The following is an 18,313-nucleotide window of genomic DNA, read 5'->3' as shown; positions in this document are numbered from 1 at the left end:
ACCTATTTCTCTCACATAGGTAGAGTCCCATTGAACAGCTACCAAATGTAAATTCAAGACTTAATCAAGACACCTTAATTTGTCATTGCTCACGCAGCCACGATGCTAAATCTGTGAAAACAGAAAAGACTATGCAAAAAAAATTGGCTGTAGTTTTGTTAAACTCCTTGAAATAAAGCTGAAAGTCTAGACTTCAATCACACCTTGATTCCAAGTCCATTGCTGTGGCGATGCAGAGGCAAAATGATGAAAACTGGGTGACTACTTATGGACCAAACTGCAGCTGCTATAATATAAGTTTTTCTTGAATTATTAAAAGAATTGTAAATGTTGGAAAACTGTTTTTTTGATAAGCAGAATGAAAGATGCTATAAATATGCCAACACTGAAGTGTTTTATTCCTTCTATTATGTACAGGAAAATGTATCCTGAGGGGGATTTAAGAGTTATCCTATAAGAGAGACATTGAGGACTACAAGAAATAAGAGACTGGAAACAAACTCAGAAAGGAACATTTCTAGCTTTTTACACCACTTGGAAATAAAGTCTCAGGTAGTCAAATCCCTAGCATGCCTCGGAGACAAGAGTTGAAATGTTCAGGTCACAGAGAGAGAGAGAGAGAGAGAGAGAGAGAGAAAGAGATTCTCCATAATGCAGTGAACGCTTATTTGGCCACTTCAATGTGAAGCGAACTTCATAAATATATAAAAGTGTGTACTAAATATGTCTAAAAATGTCTTCTATTATGATTAGAAACACATCAGGATTCTAATCGAACATGTCTCTCATCACTATTAACAGAGATGGGAAATGTATTTCCACATTGCTGCTGTGACCGCCGCTTAATGACCTGCATTTTAGTTCTTACTGCTATGTAAGCAAGATTTTTTTGGCGCTCCGGCTCAGTATGATCGTTCCTAGCTTGTTATAACCTTAGGGCAGGTGCACAATGCACGAGTTCTGACAGGATCATCGAATCGAGAGAACACAAGCTCGAGCACACATCATGAGTCGGTTCATCTATCAGGTATCATAACATTCATGGTTTACTGAGGTTTCATTCCAAACCATGTGCTACTCTACAAAACAACGCACCAAATTATAATTATAATTATTATTACACATGACTTCACCAAATATGTTATATATTACACATATTTCACATTTCAGATTTAGTGTGTTGACGGAATTAAAATTATTTATATTATTCTACTAATCTTGTACTAACTAAACTAATAGTAACACCTTAGACAGGGAGTTTGATAATATAATCACTGATATAGTGAGAGAATTTTTTATTTTTTTTTGGAAGGAGTCTCCAGTCTATGATAGGTGTGTTTTCAACAGCAACATCAACAGCACTTATTGCCTTATTACCTTCAAAAAAAAAGAAAATAGTCTATTCATATCTATTATAATGTAAGGGATTACAGGAACACACTACACACCAACACTATACACTGTACTCCGGCATTTAGTGTATGACTGTTAGAAGGGTTGTATTATCTAAGCCATTGTGTACGCCATTTAAAGGCATTTTTCCGCTGGATGAACATCTGAGACATACGCAACAAGAAATTGGAAACACTTCAGGAGATTTGAAGTCATCAGGTTTAATACAGGATTTCTAGACGTATATGTCGTGAATTTTTTAACGATCTGCCTGGAAACAAAGCCGTCATGATGCTCTACTTCACTCATTTAGAAGGGAAGTCGCCATGTTTATAACTCTGACAATGAGCGCTTATGAGGATCAGGTAAACACTGGATTTTCCAAATGATGTAAAATTTACAGTACAGTCTCATTAATTTGCACGACGGTCTGTTTCTGTACATCGACTCAAGCCCCTAGACACGACGCTGAACAAAAAGGACTGAGATCAGTTGCTTTACATGTCAGTCAAATGCCTTCTTTTGCGATCCTTGGCCAATAAAATCTGATATGGAGTCCAGACCTTCTGCTGTCTGTCTGAAGCTCCGGCTACACAGACAATGGCACATTATGTCAAATGCACAGAACACAAATTTTTTTAAAAAGTTGCACAACATAACCTAATTAAAAGACGTTTGTAAAAATTGTAAGAAGAATCATTGGCCATATTGAATTTTCTGGTAGCCCCGCCCCTCCTGTGCTACATAAAGTAAGTACTTTAAGTGCACTTCTTCTTGTTGGAATTGAACACACTACTCACACCTATTATACCATAAAATGGCACAGAATTGTAACGTGTTTCTTGGATGTTTTACAACGTTAAATATTACTATACAGAGATAAAATGTATGATGTGTTGGTCTTTAATTGTTAATTGCTATGGTATAAAATCAATAAAGTCTGCTATTATTAGAAAATGAACAAAGTTTCATTACTTCCATACAATTTCATACAGTCTTACTGTATGTATATAGATATTAGGGCAGAATTTACTTACTAACTACTAACCTGCTCTGGCAATGTGCCATAATTCACCAAGAGCTGAATATAGTGTTAAAACACTAGCCTACACTGCCTTTTTATAAAGCTTATACAACTTAAAATAATTCAAATAAATGCACATGATGATATTATACATAAATAAACTTGTTCGTATTAAGGTAACTAGAAAAATACGATTGTCCAACAGTCCAGAGTGCTGATATTATGTGTCATATACAGTGGAAAAATAATAAATAATAATAATAAATATATTAGTATTTGCTGCATGTTTTGGTTACCCAGAAACCTAATGTATTGTGGGAGCTAATGTACTGTTCTGGAGTATGGTGACAAATGCATAGATAAATGCATTATTACTAGGGCTGGGGAAGTTAACACGTTATTATTGCGTTAACTCATTAATTCATTAACGTCGACAATTATTTTATCGCGCATGGCTCCAAATACATATACAGACAAACGACGGGTGACGGGAGGGGTGGGATCTCGTTTCGTATTGGTTTGGGATAAACGTCATGACGTGTCTGAAGCAAGGAGAGCATTTTGGATGAGTAAGTGTGCTGCGGCGCTCACAGGAACCAGCAAAGAAGTAGAACCGGCGGATAAACAAAGACGGAAAACAGGCAGGCACAGAGAGAGAGAGAGAGAGAGAGAGAGAGAGAGAGAGAGCGTTAACTCATGACAATCATGCGATTAATTGCGATTAAATATTTTAATCGATTGACAGCCCTAATTATTACAGACTAAAAGTAACAAACAATTACATCATTATTTTTAGGAAGTTCTATCCATCCTCTCATCTCACCGAAATGATATTATTTGAGTAGACAGTGTTTGTATTATGGAGATATTTAACTAATAGTAACTTTTAACAGGAGAGTGTATGTGGTGTGTGTGTGTGTGTGTCATGAAGTATTAAACATGTTGATGGATATTCAGATTAGACTGCTGTTGGAACACAGACTCACAGGATACAGTAAAACAAGAACTCGTGACTCAGGATTAACAGAACAATCCTGTCCAATGGCGATGCTCTGAGCAGACTACACATCTCCTGACATACACACACACAGAGTACAGGGAAACTTTGCTTTTTAACTGCTCACACACACACACACACACACACACACACAGACACACAGACACACATTCTTGCACACACAGCATCCTACTCTCAGGAGACCAGTGTTGCGCAACACAGCGTATAGACGCTGATGGATGCAGAGGGTAAAAGATGGAAGGAAGGAAAAACACAGCGCTATCATCTCTGTCCAGTCAGGTGCTTTTCTGAGAGAGATGGATGAAAGTGAGCATCAGCAGATTTTCAGTCACAGAGTGTTTTTTAAAAAGAACTTCATTTCAGGGGACAGGGTCAGTATATGCTAGATTCGACAGAAAAGTCTGTTATGTCTGACCGCCATGAGTCAACAAACCATTCACAGCCTTCTGGACTAGTTCTGGACTTTTTTACCTACAAGATCAAAAATAATGAATAAAACATTTTCAACCAGAGATCTGTTGATTCTGGATGGTAATAGCAGCTCTGGCAGTAATTTATCAGAGGTTCATGTTAATATGCCTGATGGAAAATTTAACATCTCACATCTTCGAAATGAATTCAACAGGTAGGTGTGTAATTGTGTGTAATTGTACAAAGTCGGTACTTTGTACCAGTAAAAATTCTGTAAATGTAACTATAAATTGATAAAAAGTGCATTTTATTTAACTAGTAAAGCACTGTAATCTTGTAAAAAAATTTAAAATCTGTTAACTTGTGGTATAAAAGAAATAAACATGTCAGAAATCCCAATCTGTGTGAACCTTAGGAGTTAAAATATTTACACAGCATGCTGGTCACATGACCACATTCATTAACAGAGCATCTGCGAGATAACGTTAAATAATCTGAACTTGTGACCAATATAAAGGTTCAAAAGTGCTCTTTGGAAAATTTTATATGAGCCCCTGTCATTTTAACCGTATTTGGAGCTCTATAATGTAATATTAAAAATGTCTTTATATATATATCTTATATATATATTTTTATATATATATCTTTAAGAGATGAACCTGTAATACATTTTGTTTACAATATGTTTATAGCGATTTTTGGTTTAAAAACGTAGATTGTTTTGCTTTGTGATTTAGAAATTGAGTTCTCAACTTTCTTCAAAATATTCAGAGAATAGTATTAAATTCAGTATAGTTACACCCCTGGTATCTAAACTTTCAATGTTTGATAGTATTCCAAATTATTTCCCACATCAGGTCTGAACTGTCAAGAATACCGTTTTAGTCATAACATAATAACTGACATTAAACATCAGAGAAAACAGGTCTCCACAAGCCATCGTGCACAGAAAATCTCGAACATGATTTACTCATCTGATGAGCAAGGCCTTGACAGCGTGAAGCCGTAACATCATCATTATTTAGTCTAGGCCCAACTGGATGAAACTAGCAAGACGGGACTGTCCGGTCCTCTCTGAGAAACCAGCCCCTGCAGAACATCATAAATATGACTGGAAATGTTCTGTAAATAGGACCTGTGAAAAGGCGCATTTACAGTAGTGTGTTCTTGATTTATCTTTACTCTAAACCATGCTGAGATTTTTAGTGAAAAGCGAGAACCTGTTAGCATTACTCATAAACATTTAAAATGAATGAAAAGGATTATTTGGCTATTTTGGGTTGCTTCTGTACAAGGAAACTCTCTGAGATGTTTTTAGATTGAAAAGTCAATTCAAGGCCTGAGTATAAGTTCACAGAATAGATGCAAAGGGGTGTTACCCTCAACAGAACCTTGTATGTACCTTTATTTTTGATCTTTTGATGATGCTTAATAAAGCTCACCTTTAGATCGTTACTCTAAAACATCATCCATGCTACTATAGACCCCTTCAGTGTTTCTAAACAAAAAGACCAAAAAAAGGCCTAACTATTCTTGCAAACTGATGCTACTTACTTATAGTCTGGCTAAAGAATTTTATTTAGGAATCACACTGAAAATGCTATCCGTGTATTATTTTGACTAAAAAAAAAAAATGGGAGTGCTATTAAGCTAAACTAGTACTTTCAAATGTTTTGACTCTAGCACAGTAGTAGTTCATGCTAAACTGTGGTGTAACCTGCAATGACTGGAAGCATATCTATACACAAACTCCGAGCATTTATACCAAAGAGAAACTGACGGTATTCAAGTCTCTTCATGTTTACACAGTGTTTTATGATTACAACATCGAGAACGTCATGTCCATAAAAGCCAAGGTGCTGTTCAAACAGATGGCATAAAGTCATTTGTAAGCCAAAAAATTTTTTAGCTAGTTAAACATATATAGGTTTTAGCTATTACAGCAAATTTAAAATTAGACAATGCAGCTAACTAAGCTAAGCCTGTCAATTCTTAGCAAGACAGCTTCACTAATATCATAGATAGCTACATAGACTGTAAAAATGTAGATCCTTAGACAAATGCAGAGGAAAAATGTAAAGAAGTACCAAGAAGTACTCTTATAAGTACCAACCCAGTCGTAATGAATGGTCCAGACGAGAACCAAGAGCTTAATAAAGTACTGAAACTTCAGCATGAAGTTTGCCCTATAGTAACACCCTACAATGCAGCCAACAGTTACAGTACAGTTACTTTTTCCTAACTGACTCTTCTGAGCTTCAGGTTTTCTTAAAAGCAGCACAGCCGATCCCGCTCAAGAGGCACCTGATAATGAGCTGGATAAATTGGTTTAGGATCATGAAAAAATCCAGAAGTTTAGCCTAGAGCCAAGAAGGCAGACTTCACTGCAAATCAAATCATGAACCTAAACTGGAGGCCAAATCAGCAACCCTTATTGTACTGCTTGTACAGCGCCGGTCATTTTTAATTTACACTCTTATTATGGATGTGTGAAATGTATTAGATGTTCCATTAATCACAGTTATTTTCCTCAATAAAGGAACAGCCTGGTCCAATCCATACACTAGAGTTTGCTTTTTTTTTATTATCCTTAAACCAAGATGAAACACCACAGTAGTCTCGATTTCTAATGTGTGTGTGTAAAATTAAAAGCCTTTCTGCTAGTGGATGTGAAAAACAGTGTTAACAAAAAGAAAAAAGAGGAGAAGACGACAAAAAGTGTTTTCTTAAACACCACATCCATTACATTAAGGAATATAAAGCTTATCAAATTAAAGCAGGACTAAACAAATTACACCGAGGCATGAGACCCTTTATAATTCAATCACAGTTTCTTCCACTGCAATCATGCAACAGCTGCACTAAATGCATTTCGGCACAAAGTCCTCACGCACTTGCACACACACACACACACACACACACACACTCGGATACGAGCAAGCACCCAAACAAAAACACAGATAGCTGTGCTTGGCTGCTCCAGTCGCTGTACCCACATGGTGAAATCACTGCCAGGCTCAAAGCCATGGAGCACTGACTGATATCATCGTGTAGAACCCAAACAGACATTCTTGCTTCAACACTTTCATGTATGGTTAAATAAAAAAAAAAAAAATAAAAAGTAACAGTTAAGCCTATCAGAAAAAAAAACAGAGGTGGTAGCTAGTCAGTGCCAGTTAGCATGACATCATGTGTATAAGGATACCACAGGGACCTACTGCATGTCTGGAGTTGAGTAAATTTCTACAGAATTTATTCTAGCCAAATAGGGTGTGTTTTGTCATAGAAATTGTGCTGAACCCCAACCATATACAGATAAATCTGTTCTCCCCTTTTTCATGAAAGCATGGTTGTATTTTGCATTTTGCTGTAACCAAGTTTCATCTTAACTTATGGCCATATACCCTCTGTATTTTATGCCATGTGTTCAAAGGACATTGTATTAAGGCGATATATACTTATGTATATCTTATTACCTTTTAGTGTGGTTTTGTCTTAGATTACGTATAGTAACGAACATGGTGCTGTAATGTTGATATGCCATTCATCTCAATTCCTCACAGCTGAAGAGCACTTTGACCAGCACAAAATATTAGGTGAGTTACTATATATAACATTATGACCACCTGCCTAATATTGTGCTGGTCCCCCTTTTCTGTTGGGTTTGTGTTCGGCCTTCATGGATCACTTGTTTGTGATGCTCGATTGGATTGAGATCTCGGGAATATGGAAGCCAAGTCAACACCTCAAACTCGTTGTGCTCATCAAACCATTCCTGAATCATTTTTGCGTTGTGGCACAGCGCATTATCCTGCTGAAAGAGGCCACAGCCATCAGGGAATACCGTATCCATGAAAGGGTGTACATGATCTGCAACAATAATTAGGTAGATCGTACATCTTAAAGTAACATCCACATTGGCCAAAACATGACATTGCCTCCACTGGCTTACCTTCTTCCGAGTGCATCCTGGTGCCATGTGTTCTCCAGGTAAGCGACACACACTCACCCACATGGTGTAAAAGAAAACATTATTCATCAGACCAGGCCACCTTCTTCCATTCGTCTGTGGTCCAGTTCTGATGCTCACATAGCCATTGAAGGCACTTTCAGTGGTGCACAGGGGCCAGAATGGGCTCCAATGGTAATACCCAATGCATTCACATTCCTTCCTTGAAATTCTGTGAGATCTTTGGTTCTGAGTGTCGCGTTCACAGGTCAAGATCGTGCTGTCCTGGATTACAAACCTGTGTAGTGTGGTAAAGCAACAATCCAACAGATTTGATTTTACATGTCATCTGACTCTGTATTTTCAAGTTCTTGCATGACTAACTTCAGCCTCACTGTGGACGATGAGTTTTCTCGAAACCAACCTTACCTTCAGAACACAATGTCCTATGAAGGTTTTACAATAATCTAATTGTTCCACTTGCCATTTCAGGTTATGTAAGCACAAAGGAATGTGTGAGGGTTCAACCATTTTTATCATTGCATAATTCTGAGCTGTACCTTCGGGGATCGATGAGATCAGCAGAGGGCAGGTCAGGACCAGTCACGGACATCTCCACTTCTGCAGGCATGTCCATGAGCAGCAGTAACCAAGCAGAATTAGGCTGTGAACACTGTTTATTAACCCCACAATCAATTAAGAGGTGAAATTAACAATATATATCCGAAAAGCAAACAGCTTTGTTTTCTTGGTCACAACAAACTGGTTGTTGTATCACGGGTTCTCAGTTTCATATCTTCAGAGCCAATGATTTCACTCCCAACACACCTGATCCGTCTCCTGGGGGCTTAAAATATCACTGAAGAGTTCTTGAAGAGTTTTTAAGAAGAAATCTAAGAGTTTAGCTCTTAGGGGTCAGCATATGTAGCCTAGATAAATTAATCCAGGCTGGAAATTCACCCTTTGCCACTTCAAAAAAGGTTTGCAAATTGGTCAGGGTTTTTTTTTTTTTTTTTTTTTTTTTTTACAACTTTACTGTTTAAAAAGAGATCTACCTTATTGTTCTACAATCATGGTGATTTTGGGTGCTGGTTTTCACTTTGCTTTTGAGTGTAACAACAGACAAATTCGAACCATTTTTTACAGCATAACAGTTACTTGCTGAGCAAATCTCAACACCAGTCTGTTATTGGTGTGATTGGCTTGCATCATACTGCATAATCAGGAACTAAACCATGTTTCCGGTGAGATTACTTTTGTTAATGCTATACAAACCTTCTTAGCCATTTCTGCCAATAATAAAGCCTTCAGCAAGTGGAAATTCAAGACCATCTAATCCAGGTAACCGACAGTGAAGCTAGCCAATCACTGTTATTTCATAGCTCATGTAAAAAGAAAAGTGAAGCTACAGGTCACATCATCCAGGTGTTCAGCTATCCAGTGGTGATTCACATCCATCTGAATCTGGGTCTTGAGTTTCTGAAAATTAAGTATAAGCTTCTTTATATAAACTTTTAAAGAAAAATTTATTTCACACATTTGATTTCGATGTGACCTTGAACCTATTGATTTGGATCAATTTCTAAATCGAATCAGTTAATCTGCATGGGCAGGCGTGTTGGCCCGGCACACGGATGGACAGATAATCCCATATGAATCCAAATAATATTTAACCAGTATGACTGACAAGTAAGTCATACTAAGTGCAATACCCCACCTCCCAATCCAAAAAGAATGAGAATGACTTCGTCATAACATCATTTCATGACTGGGAGAAAAACTGGCCCACTGAAAAAAAAGAGTTGAAGAGTGCATTTTAATCAGTGTTCTGAAAAAAACATTAGTGAGGTAAAATCCTCTAATATACCATGACTAACTGATAAACCGTGACACCATATCAAGCCTAGGCCAGACCCTATTCCAGAGCCATAGAGGACATAGAGCCAGACACTGATGGCTTTGTCCTGAGCCTCACCAGCACAAGAATCACTGACCTCTTTTCCAACATCCTGTTTTTGAGAAAAAAGGAAAAAAACAGTGATTTTCTGACCCACGAGAAATGAGAAAGACGGAAAGAAAAAGCGGTACGGGGGTGTGGAGCCCTCAGAGAGGAACAATCCTTCTTTTGCTTTCCAGATGATTTTACTTATGTTCAATAACACCTCCGGTACAAAACAGGACATTATGGAGCCTGTCAAGGAATTACGACATGTTTTGAATATCCTTTGGGAATCTGCTGGATGATGATTGATATATTCACAGTTTGACTAATTTAATGATAAGAAGTGCTGCTTTGTTTATTGTGGTTGCCATGTTGATTTGTCGTCACTTGTTGACCTCTGGGTTGAAGAGATCATCCTGAATTTCACAGTAGGAATTCCAGTACATAATATACCTCAAATACATTAACTTGATAAAAGATTAGCACAAGGTGCTGTTACTAGCAGCACAGAGCAGCAACCAACCAAGAAAAAATGTCTACAGTCCAATGCTATGGGCTTACCCATTATGATGATCAGCTGCCATCAGTCATTGACAAGGAGGGATTTTGATGCAATTAATAAATGACCTTGAGATATACTTTACTTACAGCTGTACAGAAGAGCTTTTGTGAAATGAAACAAAACCTGCTCTTTACCAGTGCAGAGAACTCTACTCGATCCAAGGTAAGTGAAGAAGATAGCTAATGCACTTCTTTTAAAAATAGCTAACGTTATGAAGTATATTGAGTAGCTGATGTGCAAGAGCACGGACGTGAGCATTTTCATAGCCACTACGTAAACCTGAGAAAACATGAACAGAGATGTTCCATCATGCCCCTGATGGTTTAACAGTAAAAACATACACATACATGTATGAAAAAAAGTGGCAGGCATAATTGTAGTGGTTGTTAACATTCAGTCATCCATCCATCCGTTCCTTTTCTGTACCGCTTAACCTATAAAGGGCCACAGGGAACCTGAAATATCTCATAGGGGACTCGGCGCACAAGGTGGGGGACACCCTGGACATGAACCAACGCATCACAGGACAACCACACATACTCACACAAACATTTACACACTACGAACAATCTGATGCCAATCAGTCATGTCTTTGGACCATGGGAGGAAATCGTAGTACCTGGAGGAAACCCCTGATGCATGGGTAGAACATGAAAATTCTGCACACTCCCCATCTAATCATGTTAGTTGCTTATCCTTGAAGAATTTTACGTAGGTGAACTTGGGAAATTTTGGATGCATACCCCAGATGTCTTTTAATGTCTACAATACTTGACCCAACAGTCACTTCCTCCCCAGGAATCTGTCCTCGGCCTGACCTGTAGCAGACTTCCTCTTCCTATGTAGTACAACCAGTGCTCTGAGCTGTACTGATACAGTAGTACTGATAGTGATACGCTCAGGATGTGTAAGGTCATCCTCATTCCACTCTTTCACACGCAAGCCTGTTTTCACTCCTGAATACATCAGCAAATGATATAATGTACTTCAAACTGCATCAGCAAACCGGAAAACTTTTTCACTTAAGAATGTTTTATGTGGCTGACCCACATTCAGGGTCTGAAAGGACAGGTTTTTTTTGGAGCGCTGACTCTCACTTGTGTTCTCCCAGAGGACACGGGGAACTTGTATGAGGGCCTCTAAGCAATCATTTTTGTATGCCCTAGTTGTCTCACATTGGAATCGTTTCTACCACTTTGAAATACTCAGTCTTTCAGTGTGACGTTTACAAGACACCAAAAAATTGTAACCTCTGTCGTGCAACCAAATAAGTCAAGCAACAACAGTCTGATGTATTCATTTGTGTAGAAATCAACCTGGTTAGAACCAATTTCCTCTGAACCAAAGGGTCAGGGCAAAGCTTTGTAGATCTGCTAACGTAATGGATATGAGAAGAATATAATGTATAACCTGTTTTTATACTGTATATAAGAAAGCTACAGCATATCCTAGTAGTGGCTGATGATGTATTGACAATGTGCTGAAAACTTCTAAAGTTCTAAAAGTTCATGATCCAGCTACAATTTTACAGTAAAGTGTAGAAATTGCATGATTTACCTTCCTGGATTCACTTTGTGCGTTATAACAATAATAATAATGTATAATACACGAAAAGAAAAACATCTATTGTTAAGAAAATAAGGCACCTGATATTCGAGGACGGAACATATACCTGCATGTGGGACGCTTCATATTGTCCTCCCAAAAAGGAGAAGAAAAAGGCGAGAACCCAGGAGGTTTTCTGTGAAAGAAATGCCTGCTCGTCTACAGAGAGCTTGGCCACAATTGACATTTTAAAAGAGGTACAGTGGAAATTCGGCATACGAATGCCCTCCCTTACGAATTTTCGCCTTAAGAATTTCAATTTTGCAAAAAAATTCAAAACTTGTTTGCATCAGTGGAAAGCCAAGCGAAGCCAGGCAAAGTCAGCAAAGCTGTTTCAAAAGAGTCAAGAGACACCAACATTGCCTTCGGCATATGTGCAAAAGCTAGGTGATTTTTCAGGCGTTTTTTTGTTGACAGATCGGTGGTCTGTTCTATTTTTAGCCCAAGTTTGGTGGCACGAGTTCCCGTGAGGACCCTTGACATGGAATGCTTGGCTTGGGTCAGTTCTTTACATGCAGCTAAACAGTTTATATACACTTCATATTGGTAATATTGGTAATAGTTATGGGTGGCTGAAACGGATTATTTGTGTTTACATTATTTCTTATAGGAAAATTTGTTTTGCAGTACACATTTTTGCCCTAAGAAATAGCCTCCAGAATGAATGAAATTCGTATGCTCAGGTTTCACTGTATACATTAAAAGCTGCTTTAGATTTCTAATGAATTGAAATACATCTGAATGAAGAGAGATTGTTCGATAACTTTATTGTGATCATGACAGCAAGAGGTTTAGTTAAAAGAGGACCATGCATACAAGTCCATAAAGGAATTGTTAATATTGTAATAAAATCTACCTAAATGCAATATTCACACACACACACTCCAGGTGTCTTACCTCTGATTTAGCCGTCTGTCATCCTCACTCCCGAAATCCTGAATCAGAAAGACAGAAATAAAAAGACAATTTAAAGACTTATAAAGATGGAAAAAGTCAGACATTAATCCGTGTTTGTAAGACAGGAACAGACATGCCACCTCTCATCATAGGAGATAATAAATCACCAGAAATCTACATGCCTTAGTGCTTGAAGTAAAACACAAAGTATACAAGCAGGTTGATCTAAATGTATATCTGATCATATATACCTGGTCTCAGATAAAACTGGTGCCAAACTAGGAATGTGCTGATATTCGTTATCATGGACACTTTAAACTACTGCAGCATTCCAGGACATCGCAGGGTGACATCTTCCCTCTAAAATTCTCTCCTTAGGGCAAATCTGACTGCAGCATCTCACATGAAGGAAATCTTATATCAGAGTTCCATGAAAGTCTTAGAAACACAACAGAAGGAACCGACACTCCCAACTACTACGATTAAAGGATTATATTATAAGTCACATATTACATAATAACAAATATGTATAAACAAAATGAGTGAAAGGTTGAACCGAGTAATTTTGTGCAATATTTACTGAGAAGAATGACATTTTTTCAGCAAATGTCTAACCATCAACCAACTGTCAAAGAAAATTACTTTTATATTCAATGTTAATTATATTTATTTTTGATCCAAAGGTTAGTGTTAGACACATAACGCATTTAGCCCTAAACTGTAAGCCAATTTAAATTATGTGAAATATTTAGTCAGCAGCAATGTCTGGGCCAGTGAGGACAAATGAATATCCCTGGCCAAATTTATCAAGTATCTCGGTTTTAATGCTTCAAAGGAAACTGACAACGACTTGCGATTTATATGAGCTAAAATCTGTAGAGATATTGGCATTTTGCAGCTCAACATCCAACCTGCAGAAATAGATACAGGAAAACGTTAGCTAGCCGAGTGAGCTAGACTAGCTATAATGGACAGCTTTGCTAGACAGCTAACTTTGGAGGTAGAAGTATATATAAATTTGCATGAGCTAGTTACTGAATCTAAGAATTTACTAAAACCTGAATAGTGTTTGGATATCTTATTTAATATAATTTAAGATAATGGAGGTGCTATTTACATCAGATAAGCTCAGGAATTTGTTAACATAATTATTCAAAAGTGCACTCCTCAGATAGGGAACATTTTCTGAAAGGTTGCATACCAGGCTTGGGAGATTATCTGTAAATCAACTGTGGCTCTACAAAGGAAAAATGGAGTGTGGCCAAAGATACGTAACCCTTATCAAAACATTGTTAAGTGTTAAAATACCAAAATCTGGTTACAAACTGGCTGTAGCTGCAATTGCTTTTAACTTGTTTCTTTTGGCATAATAACCCTTTAACAAGGTCAGACGTGTGTGCAAACTCAAGTTGGGTTTGTAACAAGTTATGAGCTGTAATTAAGCTGATTATACTCCTTAAATAAAATGATATCAACAACATGTGCATGGACTGATGCATGGCAGTATCAGAAAATCAGAGAGGTCGCTCCAAATTTTTTTTTATAAGGTTGTTAAAGATTATGGACGATGGAAAACAGGCCAAAAGCAAACACATATTACGAGACACAACCCACTTTATTTTTTTGTTGATCATAAAGATGCAGACACCATGTTTTCCAACAGATTTATGTGGTCTGACCTGATGGCAATCGTGATAATTCGATCCCAAGCTGAAATCATTACTTAAGTAGTTTTTCACCAGACACCTCATTTACTCTTACTTTTTTTTTACTTTTAGTGAAGTGAATTACTGCAGGAACAGCATTACTTTTCCTCCTTGCTCAAGCCTTATGGGCTGTTTTTTTTTTTTTACTTGTAGAAGGACATTTCTGCCCAAACACCTGGTTGCCTCTGCCAGAGGGTTAATATTTAGCCACAGATCAGTAAATCCAGGATTTCATGATTTTGCAATTGCAGAATCTAATGCAAAATCAAGCAAACTCCGTAATGCTGAGGGGAGCTTGTAATTTTTTCAGGATTATCGGAAAGGTTTTGGGCCAAGATGCGTCGTGTGACATCATCACAACACGTATTCCGCCAATTACATCTTTAATTCACGTGAATCAATCATGAGCACAGCTATTACAGGAAGTAATTACTTTTGTCTCTTCCCTGATAGGAGTAAAAAAAAATAATAAAAGAACCAAAACTGCAAATTTTGGGGGGAAAAGCTGCAGCAAAATCAAGCATATTTGGTTGCAACAATTACAAAAAGAAAATCAGTGGATTGATTCATATTAAATTCTTTCCAGCATGAATTATATTCCACTCCTCACAATTAACCACACAGCTTCATGAGAAATAAAAATAAAAAAGGGGGGGGGAAAGGGGGAGAAGAAATTATGCCATATACTGTAGCATTACTGGGCTCCAACAGTCTATTTTAGACTTGTAACATTAGAGCATTTAGATAACTGGTGAAATAAATGCTTGCTAGTGCACTCTAACATTGTGGCCTCACTTGTTGTGTAAGGGGTTTTTTTTGGTCTTAGAATCGTGTAAGCCTATACTGCAGGGAAGTCTGCAGCTAGATTCCTCTCTCTGAAGGAGAGGTGGGGTTTTTAAAGAACACAGTTCCTGACCACACAAACAAGGTTTCATCATAACAATAAATGCGTTAAAAATAGTTCTTCATTGTGTGAGGAGGGCAGAACACCGGTGATTAGGTTACGAACCGTAACAGGGAACAATAAGAAAGCCAGGTAGGCAAACCAGAAACAGCTGTCCCGCACCTGAAGGGGAAACAACTCGGTTTAGCCAGAAACTGCCCTCAGGAGACGCTTTCCCACAATGCAGCTTTCCGTTGCACTCTATCTGCAAGCAGTTTCTGACCTTAAGAAGGACCGTGGTAATAAATGACCTAATTGCATCTTATAGATGTAAACCGAGGTTACATTTAAATGTTATAATAATTGCCTAACAGTTTTGTCACAGCTTATGACATTATTACATTGTCACAGTTTGTTTAGTCACATTCCGTCTCTACCTTCTTAGCTCAAAGCGAAATCCAAACTGACCCGGATCAGACTGCACATCAGCTCATAATGCACATCTGTATCAATTAAACTAATCACCCAAAAGAAAATTTCTTCAATTGACTTCCTCATTTCCGCGCAATCTGTAGATGGCTTCTTACTTTTGATCACCTTAAGGTGCACTCACAAAAGGGTTTTAAAAATAATAACCATCACGTGTCATCATTCTCTCTCCTACACCCAGCTCTCGTCCAACAGAAAATGCTGAGTCAGCGTACACTTCATGAGAACTCTACTGACCAGCAAGCAGCAACACTTGCAGGGTTGCTGTCAATGTGGTGTTGTGTTAGACAAACAGGCCTGTCATGATAATTACATTATCGATTAATGGCACGATATACGGATATGATCTCGACGTTTCTGTTGACCTCGTTGGACCCATTGTGTTTACATGTGTGTTTGTTTACGTAAAAATGAATGTCAGTGACATTTTGGCTATTTGTGCTGCTTCTGTCCTCTCATCTGCTCTAGGGCTAACAAATACACATTCAAGTATTCATTAAATTTAAGATTTGATGCATAGACTAGCAAGTTTCTGAAACAGAAAAATCCAGAAAAAAAAAGCTCTAGTGTTTCGAATAATCCAATTAAGTTGAAATTCAGTTCCAGCCGCAGCTGAACAGTAAATGAACACCAGTAAACTGAAGCACTTTACTAGCAGGTTAATTAACTCACCCAAATGCATCGTAAACACAAATGAGGTTAATCGGACAAATACACAACACAAACGTGATATTACAACAATTCCATAAACACACAAGTGATCGTGAATGTAAGAAAGACATCAGTTACCATGTGAACACGATCTTTCATGTAAAAATGCACAGGCAACAAATAAGTAAATAATTTGCAGTAGTGTATTAAAATAGAGTTTTAAAATACTGGCTGTGATTCAGGTTTTCAGAACAAGGGCAGTTTTCAAGTTAATATATGTTATAAGTTTAGTCAGAGGAAAATTAATTAAAATAAATATATATGAAATATTGACAAAATGTAAAGGATATTTTTGCCTGTAAACAGTGTAAAAATTAACACTGGAACTAGCCTGAAAGCCCAGGTTAAATCTTTTTCTTTTATAATTTTATGCACTTTAAAATAAATTTAAAATAACACATTGTTAATAACCAGGTTTGTTCTCTGCGACACAATACAAGGCACTGTTTTCAATGTACTTATTCGTTGCGCCCTCTTGTGGACTATTGATTTAAAAATCTGGTGTTCAATAGTATTTTCCCTGGTGAAAAATATATATGATGTGTTTATTCTGTCCCAATAAGTCCCTTTTAATGTGAAATGAAGTTCGGGGAAGAAATTGTAGATAAAAAAAAATTGCATTTGGCCAAAAAGAGGAGTCCTAGACTGGAGTTCGAGCAAATGTTACATTTACACTTTCACAATATATCGCCTGTTAAGGAATGAATGACTTTCAGTAATCCGGAATATTATTCAGTAAAGATTTATGTTAACAGTGCCCCGAGAGTCCATATTATTTATTGTTTTGACTGTGTGGTTTTATTTTATTTATGTTTTATTTATTTAGGATATTTATTTTTTTATATCCAGTTGCTCTTTGAAAGGCTGCATTTTTATTCTATTATATTATCATTATATCAGTGGCGTAAAATGGTCTTAAAATGAAAATAATATTGTTTATTTAAGTTTTTCTGGGCTTATCTATTATCCAACAGAACTAGTTATTGTAACAGTCCTTTGTTTTGTTTTAAGCAGCCAATCAAATCCCGTGGATAAAAACATAAAACCTTCTTACATTATTCCCACCCAAATGGGGTGGTTCTTTCAACCTAATAGCTTTTTAAAGATAGCTAACAAGCTTTATAATCTGTCTGGTCATATTACATTAATTAGCTACATTTCTAATAATCTACAAACACAAATATGACTGCGTATCCAAAGGGTAAAGAAAAAGTTACTTCAACAAACAGGAACTATACGTGTAGTCTGAATGTAATCAGTTATGGGATTGACTTGAGAGGGATACATACATAGCTGTCTTCAAATGTGGACAAAATAAGACAGCTTAGAGAACAGCTTTCTGAATGGATTCCCATGGACAGTTTCAAAAACTGCGTTGACAAAGTGAAGTTTTAGGTTTATCATTAGCATTTTTGGAGTCTCCAGTGTCAGTTTTTTGTAACATAGAAAAGACACAAGAAGGTCTTCAGTACAGTGGACCATGCTTTGCAGTTTCTCTGTAACTTAACAGGTTTGTTGTTATTTTGTCTTATAAACTTCAACAGAGAATAAACGAGAGGCTAATGAGGGACCTGTGTATAGCTGCTATTGCAAAAGGGATAACAGGAACCAACTTGTTTCTCACACGTTCCACAACATTAAATGAATAAAAAGTATCTGTCGGAATGCAGCTGTAGTATAAGAGGAATAAAACACATCAAGACTTGTGGATATAGAAAATAATC

At 37.2% G+C, this 18,313-nt stretch overlaps 1 protein-coding gene across 2 annotated transcripts in view; it reads right to left on the bottom strand.

Moving 5' to 3' along the window:
- The window catches only part of ssh1a (slingshot protein phosphatase 1a), a 48,206-nt gene that overhangs the window by 26,220 nt on the left and 3,673 nt on the right, over positions 1-18,313 (bottom strand). Inside the window, exon 2 of one of the 2 annotated variants that reach the window (XM_058374400.1) lies at positions 12,801-12,838. In XM_058374400.1, the coding sequence (XP_058230383.1) occupies positions 12,801-12,838 (38 nt within the window). Of the gene's footprint in view, positions 1-7,797; positions 8,074-12,800; positions 12,839-18,313 lie in introns of those variants that run through there. The other variant, XM_058374403.1, reaches the window with a different exon arrangement.

Source organism: Hemibagrus wyckioides, linkage group LG22 (assembly GCF_019097595.1).
Source record: "Hemibagrus wyckioides isolate EC202008001 linkage group LG22, SWU_Hwy_1.0, whole genome shotgun sequence".
In the NCBI taxonomy this organism is placed as follows: Eukaryota; Metazoa; Chordata; class Actinopteri; order Siluriformes; family Bagridae; genus Hemibagrus; species Hemibagrus wyckioides.
Note: the sequence above shows the minus strand (reverse complement) of the source record. Positions and strands in the feature narration are given on the sequence as shown.